The 12,639-nt window shown below is 41.7% G+C and overlaps 1 protein-coding gene across 5 annotated transcripts in view; it reads right to left on the bottom strand.

The window, feature by feature from the left end:
* The window catches only part of Armc8 (armadillo repeat containing 8), an 89,846-nt gene that overhangs the window by 15,439 nt on the left and 61,768 nt on the right, over positions 1-12,639 (bottom strand). For 4 of the 5 annotated variants that reach the window (XM_052187553.1, XM_052187552.1, XM_052187555.1 and 1 more), the window contains 6 exons: positions 10,332-10,414; positions 9,949-10,030; positions 7,433-7,519; positions 4,297-4,389; positions 2,318-2,467; positions 1,200-1,295 (listed from right to left, as the gene is read on the bottom strand). In XM_052187553.1, coding sequence (XP_052043513.1) covers positions 1,200-1,295; positions 2,318-2,467; positions 4,297-4,389; positions 7,433-7,519; positions 9,949-10,030; positions 10,332-10,414 — 591 coding nt within the window. The remainder of the gene's footprint in view (positions 1-1,199; positions 1,296-2,317; positions 2,468-4,296; positions 4,390-7,432; positions 7,520-9,948; positions 10,031-10,331; positions 10,415-12,639) is intronic. The other variant, XM_052187554.1, reaches the window with a different exon arrangement.

Below are 12,639 nucleotides of genomic sequence, written 5' to 3'. Positions count from 1 at the left end.
TCCTGCCTGGCCTTTGTGACTTGCTTCTTTTCAGACTGGTAGAATTCTATCCAGGCCAGCTGTCTCTACAGAGAAAATACATCTATATACTTTGCAAGTAGCATTTTTTTTTGAACAGTGTATTTCTGCATTCTTGTAAACCAGTGATGACTTTCATTTCAACTACTTCCAGTGTTAAATTATTGTTCGTCAAAGTTTACTTCTAAATTTTAAATCACCTAAGATATTTGCCTCAAAATGACTTAGTTAACTCTTTTTTAAAGATTAAATTCGAGCTGGGTGTGGTGGCACACTCCTGTAATCCCAGCACTCGGGAGGCAGAGGCAGGTGGATTTCTGAGTTCGAGGACAGCCTGGTCTACAGAGAGAGTTCCAGGACAGCCAGGACTACACAGAGAAACCCTGTCTCGAAAAACAAAAACAAAAAACAAAAAACAACAACAACAAAAAAAAAGATTAAATTTAGGCCTAGATCTCAAGTCCTAAGCTCTCTGACATCCAGGACAGTTCTAACACGCGCACACACACACACACACACACACACACACACACACACACACACACACACGCGCGCGCACAGAAAGAGAGCTCAAGGAATTTTGACCATGAACAGAGTCATTTTTACAATCAACCATGTCTAGAAAGCAAACACCAGCTGTGTGTCAGACTCTATGTTAACATCTTGGCAGGTGACCTTTATTTTTGTCGTAAAATATATGCAACTCCTAATTTAGATAAATTTTAGAAAATATAGAAATTAACTCCCAACTGACTCCCTGATAATATAGGGAGTACTTTTATACTTTCCCTAAATATGTCCTATAGAAAATAAGGGTTTGAAATGGCAACCAAAAAGAGAAGATGCTGAAGAGTAAAGAAACCAAAACTGTCTTCAGGATAAGGAATTATTGCTCAGGGAGTAGTGGGTTTGAGTAGACACCATAGTGACAGAGAAGGCAAGAGTCAGTCCTGGAGAAAGCATTAAGTCTAGCGTGCTAACCAAGGCTGTTCCTGTAGAGACAGGTCAGTCTGGTGGTATCTGACACAACCAAGAAATCTACAGACTCTGGCCATGTTTTGCTCTACTTCAGGGAAGGAAATCACCCAAGAAAGGAGACCCTTTCTTCTTGTTCCTGAGACAAGGAAACGTATAGATCTACCTTTGTACTTACAGGTGGGCGTCCCCCGCCCCCCACATACCTGCTCTTTGACTTCAATGCTATGCTCCCCTTCCAGAATCAGAGTGACAGCTTGCATAATCTGCTTTCCGTGAGTACTCATTATTTTATCTATATGCTGTAAAACAATGGGAAATCCACAATTACCATCTGGGAGACAAAGCAGAAGACCACAGGAGGACTTTTTTTCTTTCAGTTTAGCTTATTGAGAGGGTCTCATGCAGCTAGCTGATCAAGATCTTGAATTCCTGACAGTGTCCTAGCACTGAGATTATAGGCTATGGAAATAACACCTGACTTACAGAAAATTTCTCAAAGTTATATGATGCACAACTGCTTCAAGCAGAACAATACAGCATACTGAGCCAGATTCCAAAGACCAGTGTTTGTTGTTCTAAAGCTGTCCCCACTCTATGTGTATACGTGTGTGTGTGTGTGTGTATATATGTATGTGTGTATGTATGTATGTGTGTATGTATGTATGTGTGTATGTATGTATGTATGTACTATAAAAGAATTAAAAGCACTGAGAATCAAGAAGCACAAAACAAGCAAAAGACATGGAAACTATGCCGTAGGTCACTACTATGGTCTTAAGAGTGCCAGTGCGGTCAGGGGAACTGAAAAGACAAGGAAGGCAGAGAAGGGGCCTCCTGTTCTCTATCTACCTGAGAGCCACTGACGATGATGGCCAGGGACTACCAGAGAATGCCACAGTGACCCACTAGCAAGGCTCAGCCTCATACTCTTTCATGCACCATTTTTCGCCACAATGACATCGATATGTGAGCAGGTGATAGATGTGTCTGTGGAATGATATTGAAAGGAATTTTCAAATAAGAAACAAACAGAGGCCTCAGAGATAATGATCTGGGCAGAAGAGAAGACACACTACGGTCAGCAAGCCACATTACAGTAGTGACAAGTCAAGGCAGGTAAACATCGAACACGGAGAGTGGGAGACCTGACACGTGGGCAGCGATGGCGGGTAGAGGATTACACAGGGTGGCAGTTCCCAGAGCACCCATTCAAGTGACACGCCCATATATGAACCTGCTTCTCTGGAATGGTCAGCATTTTGCTTACACTCACAGACGCCGAGCGATGCACTGTGCTCATATGGAATCATATGATACTTACAGGCCGAGTGGAGAGGAGATTTCTGAGAAGCCCCAATGTCTTCATCAGCACATTCATATCAGAATCTGATAATAACCGGAAGAGCTGTTCAGTACTCAAACTGCGTAAAATATCTGCTTTTATTTTTTGTTCCGCCTGAAATGCCATATTCTGAAATGATTAAAGAAATTACAAGAATCATGTTGATGGTCACTGTATTAAATTTTACTTTAATAGAACTCAAAGCAGAGAAGGAAGTTGGATTGGTCACACTATTTTTCTGGTTCCCTTTCATCATCTATAGAGAGCACTAAGAACCACTCTTAGGTACAAGGAATATAACCACTTACTGACACCGGCATTTGAACAAACACAAACCTGCTTGTTACCTTTGAGAACAGCCTTGTCACACAGGAAACTCTCAATGGGTGGGAGGTATGTCCTGGGCTATTAGCAACTCTGAAAGCCAGTGGCTACTTTGTTTCTACTTACTTTTTTTAGTTCATATACTAGACTAGCTCAGTTTACTTCAAGCTCTACGTCAAAAGAAAAAAATAGCAAATGCCAAATAGCATTTCATAAACAAATATTTGCTATAAAAATTTCTTTTAAGTTGGTGGTTTATGTGTCAGTTATCATCCTCTAGACAGGTATTCATTTTAATTAAGAAACTGAGACATATCAGGGAGCAAGATTATCAATGATACAGGACAGTATGACAGTCAAAAGTAACACTTGCTGGCCATCAGAGACCCAGGCCAAAGGTAACGTTATAGCTTTATGTTTTGTGAACAGAGGTTGTAGAAGCTGGTGATGTGGAGACTGATTAGAATAAGACAGATTGCAGAATGAGATGACTCGTTTGGTGACCAGCAACGAATCTGAGCAAGTCAGGGAGCCCTCAAGTCAAGTGTACAGGAACTGACCCTGGGAGGCGGCTCCAGAGGAGGAGGTGAGGTAAACTGATGGGAGCGGGACCTTTCACAAGGCCTGCGGCCGCTCGGAGAAGAGCTACAAGTTGTACTAAGGAGAAACATCACTAAGAAATAATCAGAGATTATCATTTCTGTCCCTAAGTTCATGTCAATGACTCAGCAGATACAGCATGGACACACGACCCAGGCCACGCCCCCACCAGTAAGGTGGGTACAATACAAGAGAACGAACAAGAGCCGGAGCAGGACCAGCAACAGGGCGCAGGTAAAGATGCAGACCCCATGGCCTGAGCCGGACTTACCACCGGACCCGCCCCCAAAGTAGGCCTGTTACCTCTGGCATGTGTGCACACTTCTCTACTAAATAAATGTAATGAAATATTGATTTTAAAATAGCAGTTACAAATATAAAGTATCTAGCTTTGGTCTAATACAGAGCAACTAAATTGTAAGTAACCTTATTATGTTTTTGAATGCCCATGAAGGTTCACTCCTTATAAAAATTAATAAATGATGTTTATTTCAATAATCTTGAGAAGATTGGTAACTTCTCCCTAACTTAATAAACTATTATTATGTTTACTAAAAACTGTTCAATCACTAAGTATTTGGCCAGGTAACTATTCTACAAAATATGCTAACTACATGGGTGATGCTTACATTAGCTCAATTCAGCTACTACAGAACAACTGTTTTTTAAACCACGTACACCATGAGCATGAAATTGTATGCATGCGAACAATTACTCTACGCCTTGGTTTACTATCTGTAAAGAAAGAAAAGACCATCAATACAGGCAAGCATAAAACAAGCAGCTCGCAGTAAGCAGAGTACATGGAGAAGAACACAACTTCTGCTCCCAGACGAGGGCATGCCATAGGACTGAGAAACTCCTTTACAACTCAATCCAAAAGATGACCATGCACTCTTTCAGGCCATAGGTCATTAGAAAACTGGACTGCGTTGGCTAGATTCTTGAAAAATACAATTCCAGAACATATGCTGCAGTTACAACTTTGCCTCTGTATTTCCTGTAAGTTGTGGCATTACAGCAGTGAGACATACCATTAAAGCCCAAATCCCGTTCACTCGTAGAGCGGGGTTTTCACTCTGTGTCAACCCACAGAGCAGCTCGACAGCTCCTGATTCCAAAATTGGCTGATGGGGAAAGAAAGAACAAGACTGATTTAATAAACAACATCGACAACAAACTGGAGTCCACACCAGGTTGCAAACTACAGTGTCTTCTTCTCCACCACTCACTGAGCCATCTCTTTCCCATCTTACTCAAGTCTCGGCAGTTTTCACAAAGCAGGAACTACTGCACCATGAAAGTTACCTTGAGGAAGACAAGGTCAAGGTCTCATTCTGTCTGTCTGTACACACACACACACACACACACACACACACACACACACACACAGTCTGTAGGCCTCCCAACACATATCTATTTCTCACAGACTCTTACAACTGCACTGTGTACTCTTCCCTACTCCTTTCATTCTGAACACACTGCAGAATTCGAGTTTCTGGAATATTCTCAGCACTAATTGTCCATGGTGTGTGCGGAGTACAATTGTGTTTTTAAAGTCTCATCACATCTCATGCTCAGGACAGCCTAACTACTGACTATAGTCTGAATACCTAGCTGAAAGTGGGTTTCTAGAGAGTCCTGATTTTACAGGATCAAAATTTACCACTAACAAACTCTGAAAGGCTATCTGGTACCTGATGACTAGAAGGCTCTTAAGGAACTCAGCAGTACAAATTCGGAAAAGGGCACTGCCTTTCAAGATGACATCTTTGAAGATCATATATTCGAATTATGGTATTACAAACATTTGCCACAGTGGCTTTATCATATTTCACATTCATGTGCCTAATCCACATTATTAATTTTACTTTACCATTTGAAAACAAAAGAGCACAGACTTGATGCTTCTTAACCCCCAATATTTCAGTGTTTCCTGAGAACAAAGATACTCTTAGACGGGCTGGAGAGATTGCTCAGCCGTTAAAGACCAGGCTCACAACCAAAGATAGAAGAGTTCAGTTCCTAGAATCCATGGCTGTCTCTCCAGGCCCCACCTCAAAAAGATATTCTTAGACAATCACAATATAGTTACTAAGTGCAGAAAAGTTAACATTAAATTAAAACAATACTTTTATCAACATAAACTCTCTACTCCAATTCTGCCAACTGATCCAACAATGTTTTTGTTGCATTTCTCTCCTTTCTGGATCAAAAGGAAGCCTTTTTTCAATATAAAACACTAGTCGGATGCTTCGAGCTCATGCGCCATATCTCCTCACTGGGCTTTTCCAGGAGGCTGGAGGTGCTCTGACTGTAACTCAGCGGATTTGGTCAGTGCTCTGCTGCAGGCAGAGGACTGGAGGCTCTGTGAGCCGCCTTGCTCTTTGTCCGCTCCAGTGCAGAGTACTCAGTAACCATCCCTGACTTCATCACGGCAGTGCTGATCCTAAATCAGTCAACGCCTGCAGATGCTTTAACAGAGAAAATGAAATACGAACTGCCAGAGGTCCAAAAACAACAAACCCCACTTCAGGATTGTAAGAAAGGTCAGGGTGGGGAGACACACACACACACACACACACACAGTTTTGTTTGTTGTTGTTGGAGACTGAATCCATCTTATGTGCACATGTGAGCATACTCTACAAACCCAGACGAGCAATAATGTAACAGTAAAACTGTGTAAGGGGTTTACCCATCCTTTATTATGTTTGCTTTTCTTTATTAAGAGCAAAAGCCATGAGCTCACAAATTTTTATATAAATCGTAATAAGAGACCCCCTCCAAAACACAGGGAACACTACATAAATTGGAGGTTGCAGGAAGAGCTGAAGAACCAAAGGACAGAGAAACATGCAGCAGAAAACATCTTCTGGACAGGACATAACCATTTCCAAACTCAATGGATATCCCCATAAGACCTCCACAGACTGGGCTCCTGTCAACCTTTCATCATGGGTAGGAAGAGGCCTGTGAGGCTCCACCCCTTCCTGTGGGCCGACTGTCAGGTAACAGATGCTAGGGGAAAAGGGTGTCATGTTCTTCAGTGGTGTGGCCAGTCAAGCTGCTCATGCTCTAGAAAATAACTTCTATCCACGGTCATGTAACACAGTGGAGCACACATGAAACAGAACATGAGGACAAGAGGACTCTGCTGTGCAGGAGGGTTTCAGTAGGACAGAGAGGAGGGAACAGCAGGAAAACCACTGCGATTCATTGTACATGTAGGAAATTCTGCCTCAAACAATAACCACTGAGAATTACTTCCTGATGTAAGGAGTCTCTCCTCCCTCCCTCTCTCTCTCCCTCTCTCTCTCTCTCTCTCTCTCTCTCTCTCTCTCTCTCTCTCTCTCGGTTTTTCGAGACAGGGTTTCTCTGTGTCGCTCTGGCTGTCCTGGAACTCACTCTGTAGACCAGGCTGGCCTTGAACTCAGAAATCTGCCCGCCTCTGCCGCCTAAGTCCTGGGATTAAAGGCATGCGCCACCACTGCCCTGCAGGAGTTACTCTCTTGAAATGACTTACAGTCCTAGTTTTCAAAGACAAGTCTTTAGTAAATAATGTTTGAAAACAGTCTATAATTTATATTTTTATAATTATTTCTTCACTTGCAACTTCAGTATAGACTAGTAACTATACACTATGACATCTTTTAGTTATTCATTTATAAGCAAGCTGGCCTCAAACTTTTAGGATCTTGGAATCCATTTGCCTCCGCCTCTCAAGTAGCTGAGACTTGGTGAATGTTACTGCAGGGGCTCTGGGTGTTGTAACATCTGGTAATAAGTCGAGTGACAGAAAGCACAAAGTGGTGGGAAGTAATCCCAACCCTGAGAAGAAGTGCCTCACTTCTTCTCTACTCAAAGCAAATAACTCAGAAGGAGTTCTTCAACTCAATGCCCAAATTTCAACACCAAGCACTATTTCAAAACGAGAAAAGCCAGCTGGTAGTGGTGCAAACCTTTAGTCTCAGCACTCAGGAGGCAGAGGCAGGTGGATCTTCTTGAGTTCGAGGCCAGCCTGGTCTACATAGTAAGTTCCAGAAAAGCCAGGGCTACACAGAGAAACTCTGCCCTGAAAAGTAAGTAAGTAAGTAAATAAATAAATAGAAAAAAAGAAAATAGTAATTGACTAAACTTTAGCCAGATAAAAGAAAAATCAATACTAACCTCTTTACTTGGAGAAAATTCAAGAAGAAGATTACATAACATGGAAGATGCTACTACTAGGATTTCATCAGGTGCGTTTTGTAAAACCTATAGAATAAAAAGGGTGAAGTCATTAACTTTGAAATACTAAAGATAAGGTCATATATGACTAAGTAAGACCCTAAACAATTATCTTACAACTTGACTTCTCATACTGGACTATACTGTCCAGTATGTAGGAAAAATACTGCAATTCTGAAATACTGAAAAATACTATCAAGCTAATAGAATTTTAATAAAATAAGACTTGGGGGGAGGAGCCACAGTTTATTTGGTAGAGTGCTTGTCTAGCAAGTATGAGGCCCTGAGCTCGATCCAGAACAAAAAATTTTATCTATCTATCTATCTATCTATCTATCTATCTATCTATCTATCTATGCATATATATTATATATGTATGTACTATAAATGAATTTTACCTAAACAGAAAATTTAAAACACAAAAATTTTATTAAATTATTAACATTTGTATTGTGTCTATTATCTTGTGTCTAGGGAACCAGCATAGTAAAATGTGGAAAAGTAAATGATAAAAATTATTAGATACAAAAGCAGCTTCTCAACTATGAGAAATCAAAGTGAGGATGAGTATTTGCATGTGATATCACATCTTAAATGTATAGCCAAGTTGTGATTTGAGATTCGAACCCATACACAGCCTTGAGTATACACAGAAGAGTACAAAACTCTTCTGGTCTGTTCATCAAACATTTGCCCCAGGAGAAGTAGACAGAAATTGCCTTGCTCTACCCTTGATGTGTGTGATACAGAGATATTTGAGCTGAGCAACCAGAGAAAAACGTCCAGGCACAAAAGAATTTATTTTGGGAAATGGGAAACCGTTAAAAAGGTCTTGGGTGGATTATAAATAAATCAAGATCAAGCTATCATTTAAACAAAACAACTGAAAAGAAAAAGTAGGAACTGTAAAGGGAAACATTAACTGAGGAGCGCCTTCTAAAATCTGGGCATGGCAAACTTGGCTCCACTGGTTTTAGATGAGAGACTGTGAGTCTGAAACAGACTTGTTAACTGAACTCGTCCACCCTGAGGGGATGTGTCACTAGGGTGGAAAGGCACCAAGGTTGTAGTGAGTCAAATAACCTTTCTGAGGCTGGGGGCTCTCTTAAGTTTCAGGAAACAAAAACACAGCAGGAAATGAGTCATGTTCAGAGTATGCCATATGTCCAGTAGGCGCAATAAGGCGACAGAAACTCAGAGCTAAGTGAAGTCAGTCTGAGAAGGAAGGTCTCCAGCAAAGGAGAAACCAAGCAAACATTTTGTCCTGATGAGCCTCACAAGGCTGGAGCTCGATATCCTTCTAGAAACCTAAACACAAATCACATACCCAACGCTATCGTGCCTGCCGGTGAAGGAGCTCTAGGCTTCACACAGTTTCTTAAACAACCACTGCCATCTAATTTCAGGACCTCAAAGAATAAATCACACGAAATAAGCTTTTGCATAGGAACTAAACAGCGTGTTCATTCCCAAGGCCTACAGCACCGATCCAACTCCACCTTTAAAGACAAACAACTGACAGGAACAAGCTCTCACTGCACAGTCCAGGCTGGTCTTCGCCTCACGACCCTGCTGCCTCTGCCTCTGAGGTACCAGGATTTCAGACACGCATTACCTAGCTTCCGCCTGGCCATCTGTCCACTGGTCTGTCTCACTCCATCCTTCTACGGTCGTCATGAAGGCACCCTTGCTACTTCCTACACCTTTCATACATAGCATTTCAGCTCACAGAAACAAATCCTTCTGTTTTTACTTTTGAAGTCTAATTCACATCTGCCGGCTTGGTGTTTCTCTTATTTCTGTTGCACTGACAGACATCCCTATTCTAACCTAAAGTTTAAGCAAGGCTAAGATCGCCATAGTCAAAGATTTTGCAAGGCCAATGTATCTGGAGGCTTTGCTTACTAAGCACTCAAATACAAACAACAACAAAAATCACAATAAATTTTAAAAATCAACGGAACAAATGAAATGTATATAGATACTTTAAGAGATTTTTAAAAAAAAGCAAGAAAAGAAAAAGATCAAAAACCAAGTTGATGTGGTTCTGAATCAGAGTTAACATTATTATCAACAACGAATTGGAAGCACCCTTTATAAGTTTCAATTCAGATTTATTTACCTTGAATTCCTTCCTCCTGGCATGGGAGACCCCAAAAGCAGAGTTAATGGCACAAATTTTATTTTATATCTCTATAAACAGCCAATTCTTTTCCTTTTTATAACCCAAAGGCTACAAGGAAACTCTCTCTCGCTAATAAAGAAGCCTGGCTGGGGCTTCCGTCTCACACATGAACGCTGCCGCTCCGAGAGCCGTCCTCTTAAGTCTTTAGCTGCTCAGGACGTGTGACTCCAGAGAACTATCAAGAACGTGTTCCGTCCAGGAGTCAGCTGTGTCCCTAGACCTGGGGGCTCAGCTCACACAGGCTCTGTGCTGACTGCTGCGACTTTCTCACCTTCATTAAAGGTTTCCACACCGCATGATCCTGGAAACTGGTTCGAAGCTGTTGTACAGATCTGGATAAACTGTGCAAACATCTATAAAGAATGATCAAAATTAGCTTCCCAAGAAGCCGAAACTCACATTTCAAATCAATTGCTTGGCTTTTCACTAGTACGAAGTACACTTCAAGCATGGCTATCAGCACTACGTCAGCTACAGCAAGACACCTCCCGGGCGTTGGAGGCTAGGTTCTGTTAGGTAACGCTATGCACTGCATGGATTCACCTGAGCATACGTTCCAGGAACATCTGCATCCTGTGCTTAGTGAAGGACCGGAAAGGAAACAGGCTAAACACAGAGCAAGGGATTTTTATTCAGACCACGTAAAGCTCATACCTGACAGCAGCTAACCGCACCTTGACACTAGACTCAGACAAGCCAGTCACAATTCGGTCCATCATATTTTCAGTCTCAATGATCTGGAGAAAAAGGTTAATGCTGCATAAATAACAACACGAAGGTGACAAACTTCACTGCTTGTAAATGCAAGTATGTTAATGTCCATTAAGAGTTTCACCATTTTAGCAAAAGATTTTACCTCTCAACAATCACTTTGCAGTAGGGCAGGCAGCTCGCCAGAAAGATGGGGCAAGCACCCACTAAGGACGAGCCAGGATGAAGGACAGGCATAATTGTGTTTCTTTATTTTTAAAGTATTTAAAACAAGATTTAAATGGCCTAAGTGCTACAGAGGTGTGCATGAACCATCTGGGCAGAGGGGTAAAATATGAGGCATTTCCTATAAGAATGACAATAATAGTCCACACTGCCCTCGTCAAGTGAATAAAATCTGCAGGTTCTGACACAGCCACCCTGCACTCCATTTTACCAAGCAAAGGTAAACTAAACTAAATATTTACAAGTAAGCCTTGCTGTCCTTCACCACAGCACCAGGCCCTGGTACATGACATCATAACAATCATTCAGCTTTGCTTCTTATGTTCAAAGTAAGATACCCTGAAATTCGTCTTCATTACGTCATACACTGATGAATGAATAGTGTGCAGAGGAAGTTAAACTTGCATGGGCCTATGGAAAAAACAGATTTTTCCTATTAAAGTGTTAGTGGAATCACAAAAACATTAACACCATCAGGGGATATCTGCTGAGTTCGTGTGTGCGCCAGCTGTCATTCTAAGCATTTTCTGTTCTCTGGTTATCTGACTCCTCCGTTCTCTTCTGCGGGCGTTATTATGAATGCTTTCACTGATATGCTAAGAAACTGAGGATTCTGAATAACACAAGAGTTCTCTGACCGCAGAGCCCATACACTTAGAAACACTTATAATACTGTTCTGGTTAATAGTTCCAAACCTAATGGTCCATCATCAGGAGTCACTGCTCTCACTTGGAACGCCTAGCACAGACCAATACCCTGAGGAAATTGTTGATAGTTCTTATGTCTAAGACACACCAACTGGATCAGATTCTTGCATTTTTGCTTTTTTAAAAAAGGTGAGTCCAGTGTACAGACAAAGCTGAAGCTTAAGACCACTAACTAGAGTGAAATGAGAAGATTCAGAAACTGAACTTCAGAACAATGACCAGTAAAGAGATCTCTGCCGTTAGGAGCACAGAACATGGGGCAGAGGTGAATCAGTGGTTAAAAACTCTGCTCTTCCACAGGACCCAGGTGTGATTCCCAGCACCCACCTGGCAGCTCACAACCATCTATCTTTCACTCCAGTCTAGAGAAGTCAATGACCTTTTCTGGCCTCAACAGGCACTACACACTGGTGGTACAGCCAGATATACAGGCAAACACTCATACACATGAAAGGCCTTGGGCCAGTGAGAATGCTCAGTGCATAACAGTACTTTCCACTATGTCTAAAGACTTGAGATCAAGTACCTAGACACACATGATGGAAGGAGAACCACCTTCTGCAGGCTGTGCTCTCATACACATACATGCAACACACATGTACATACACATAGCACAAACATACACATAATACACACATAATACATATGCACACATACATAACAATGCACACATGTAGTACACATACATGCAACACACATGCACGTAAACACACATGTAACACTTGCACACATACACATAACATACAAGTACATCTAACACACAAATACAGGGAGAGAGGAGAGGGATAGATTAGATATATAGACAGACAGACAGACAGGCAGAACAAAGAACCACACTTTAGCTATGGTAAAGAAGGGCCATTTTTAGTGTTTAACAATTTCCAAATAGCCCGAGAATATGTAAATGTAATACAAGGATATGTGTGTTCCTTATGCCAGACCAACCTTATCCACATCCTTACCTTTATGAACATCCACGCTCTGCTCCGTTAGAACAGCTAGCTTCCCATGTGCCTTCTTTCTTAGGCTAGCTACTCTAACTCTCCTATACGTTTCACCAATGTGGGTGCCTACCTGCTTCCCAGAAGACACAATCAATCCCACCTGTCAGACTTTCACCACTGACTCCCGGAGCCCTGTTACTCACATGCAGGAGATGTCCATCTCCTATGGTACCTATCTCCCACTTCAAATTCTTCCTAGGTTCATCAAATCCCAGTTCCTCTGCACTCATTCTACATTACACAGGCTTTGCTTTTTCGATGGGCCATTATTTGATTCAGCCCACATTTCTTTGTTTTTGAGTTAGGGTCTGTCT

Source organism: Apodemus sylvaticus, chromosome 7 (genome assembly GCF_947179515.1).
Source record: "Apodemus sylvaticus chromosome 7, mApoSyl1.1, whole genome shotgun sequence".
Taxonomy (NCBI): domain Eukaryota; kingdom Metazoa; phylum Chordata; class Mammalia; order Rodentia; family Muridae; genus Apodemus; species Apodemus sylvaticus.
The sequence above is the reverse complement of the archived record's forward strand: the minus strand, read 5'-3'. Positions and strand labels throughout refer to the sequence as shown.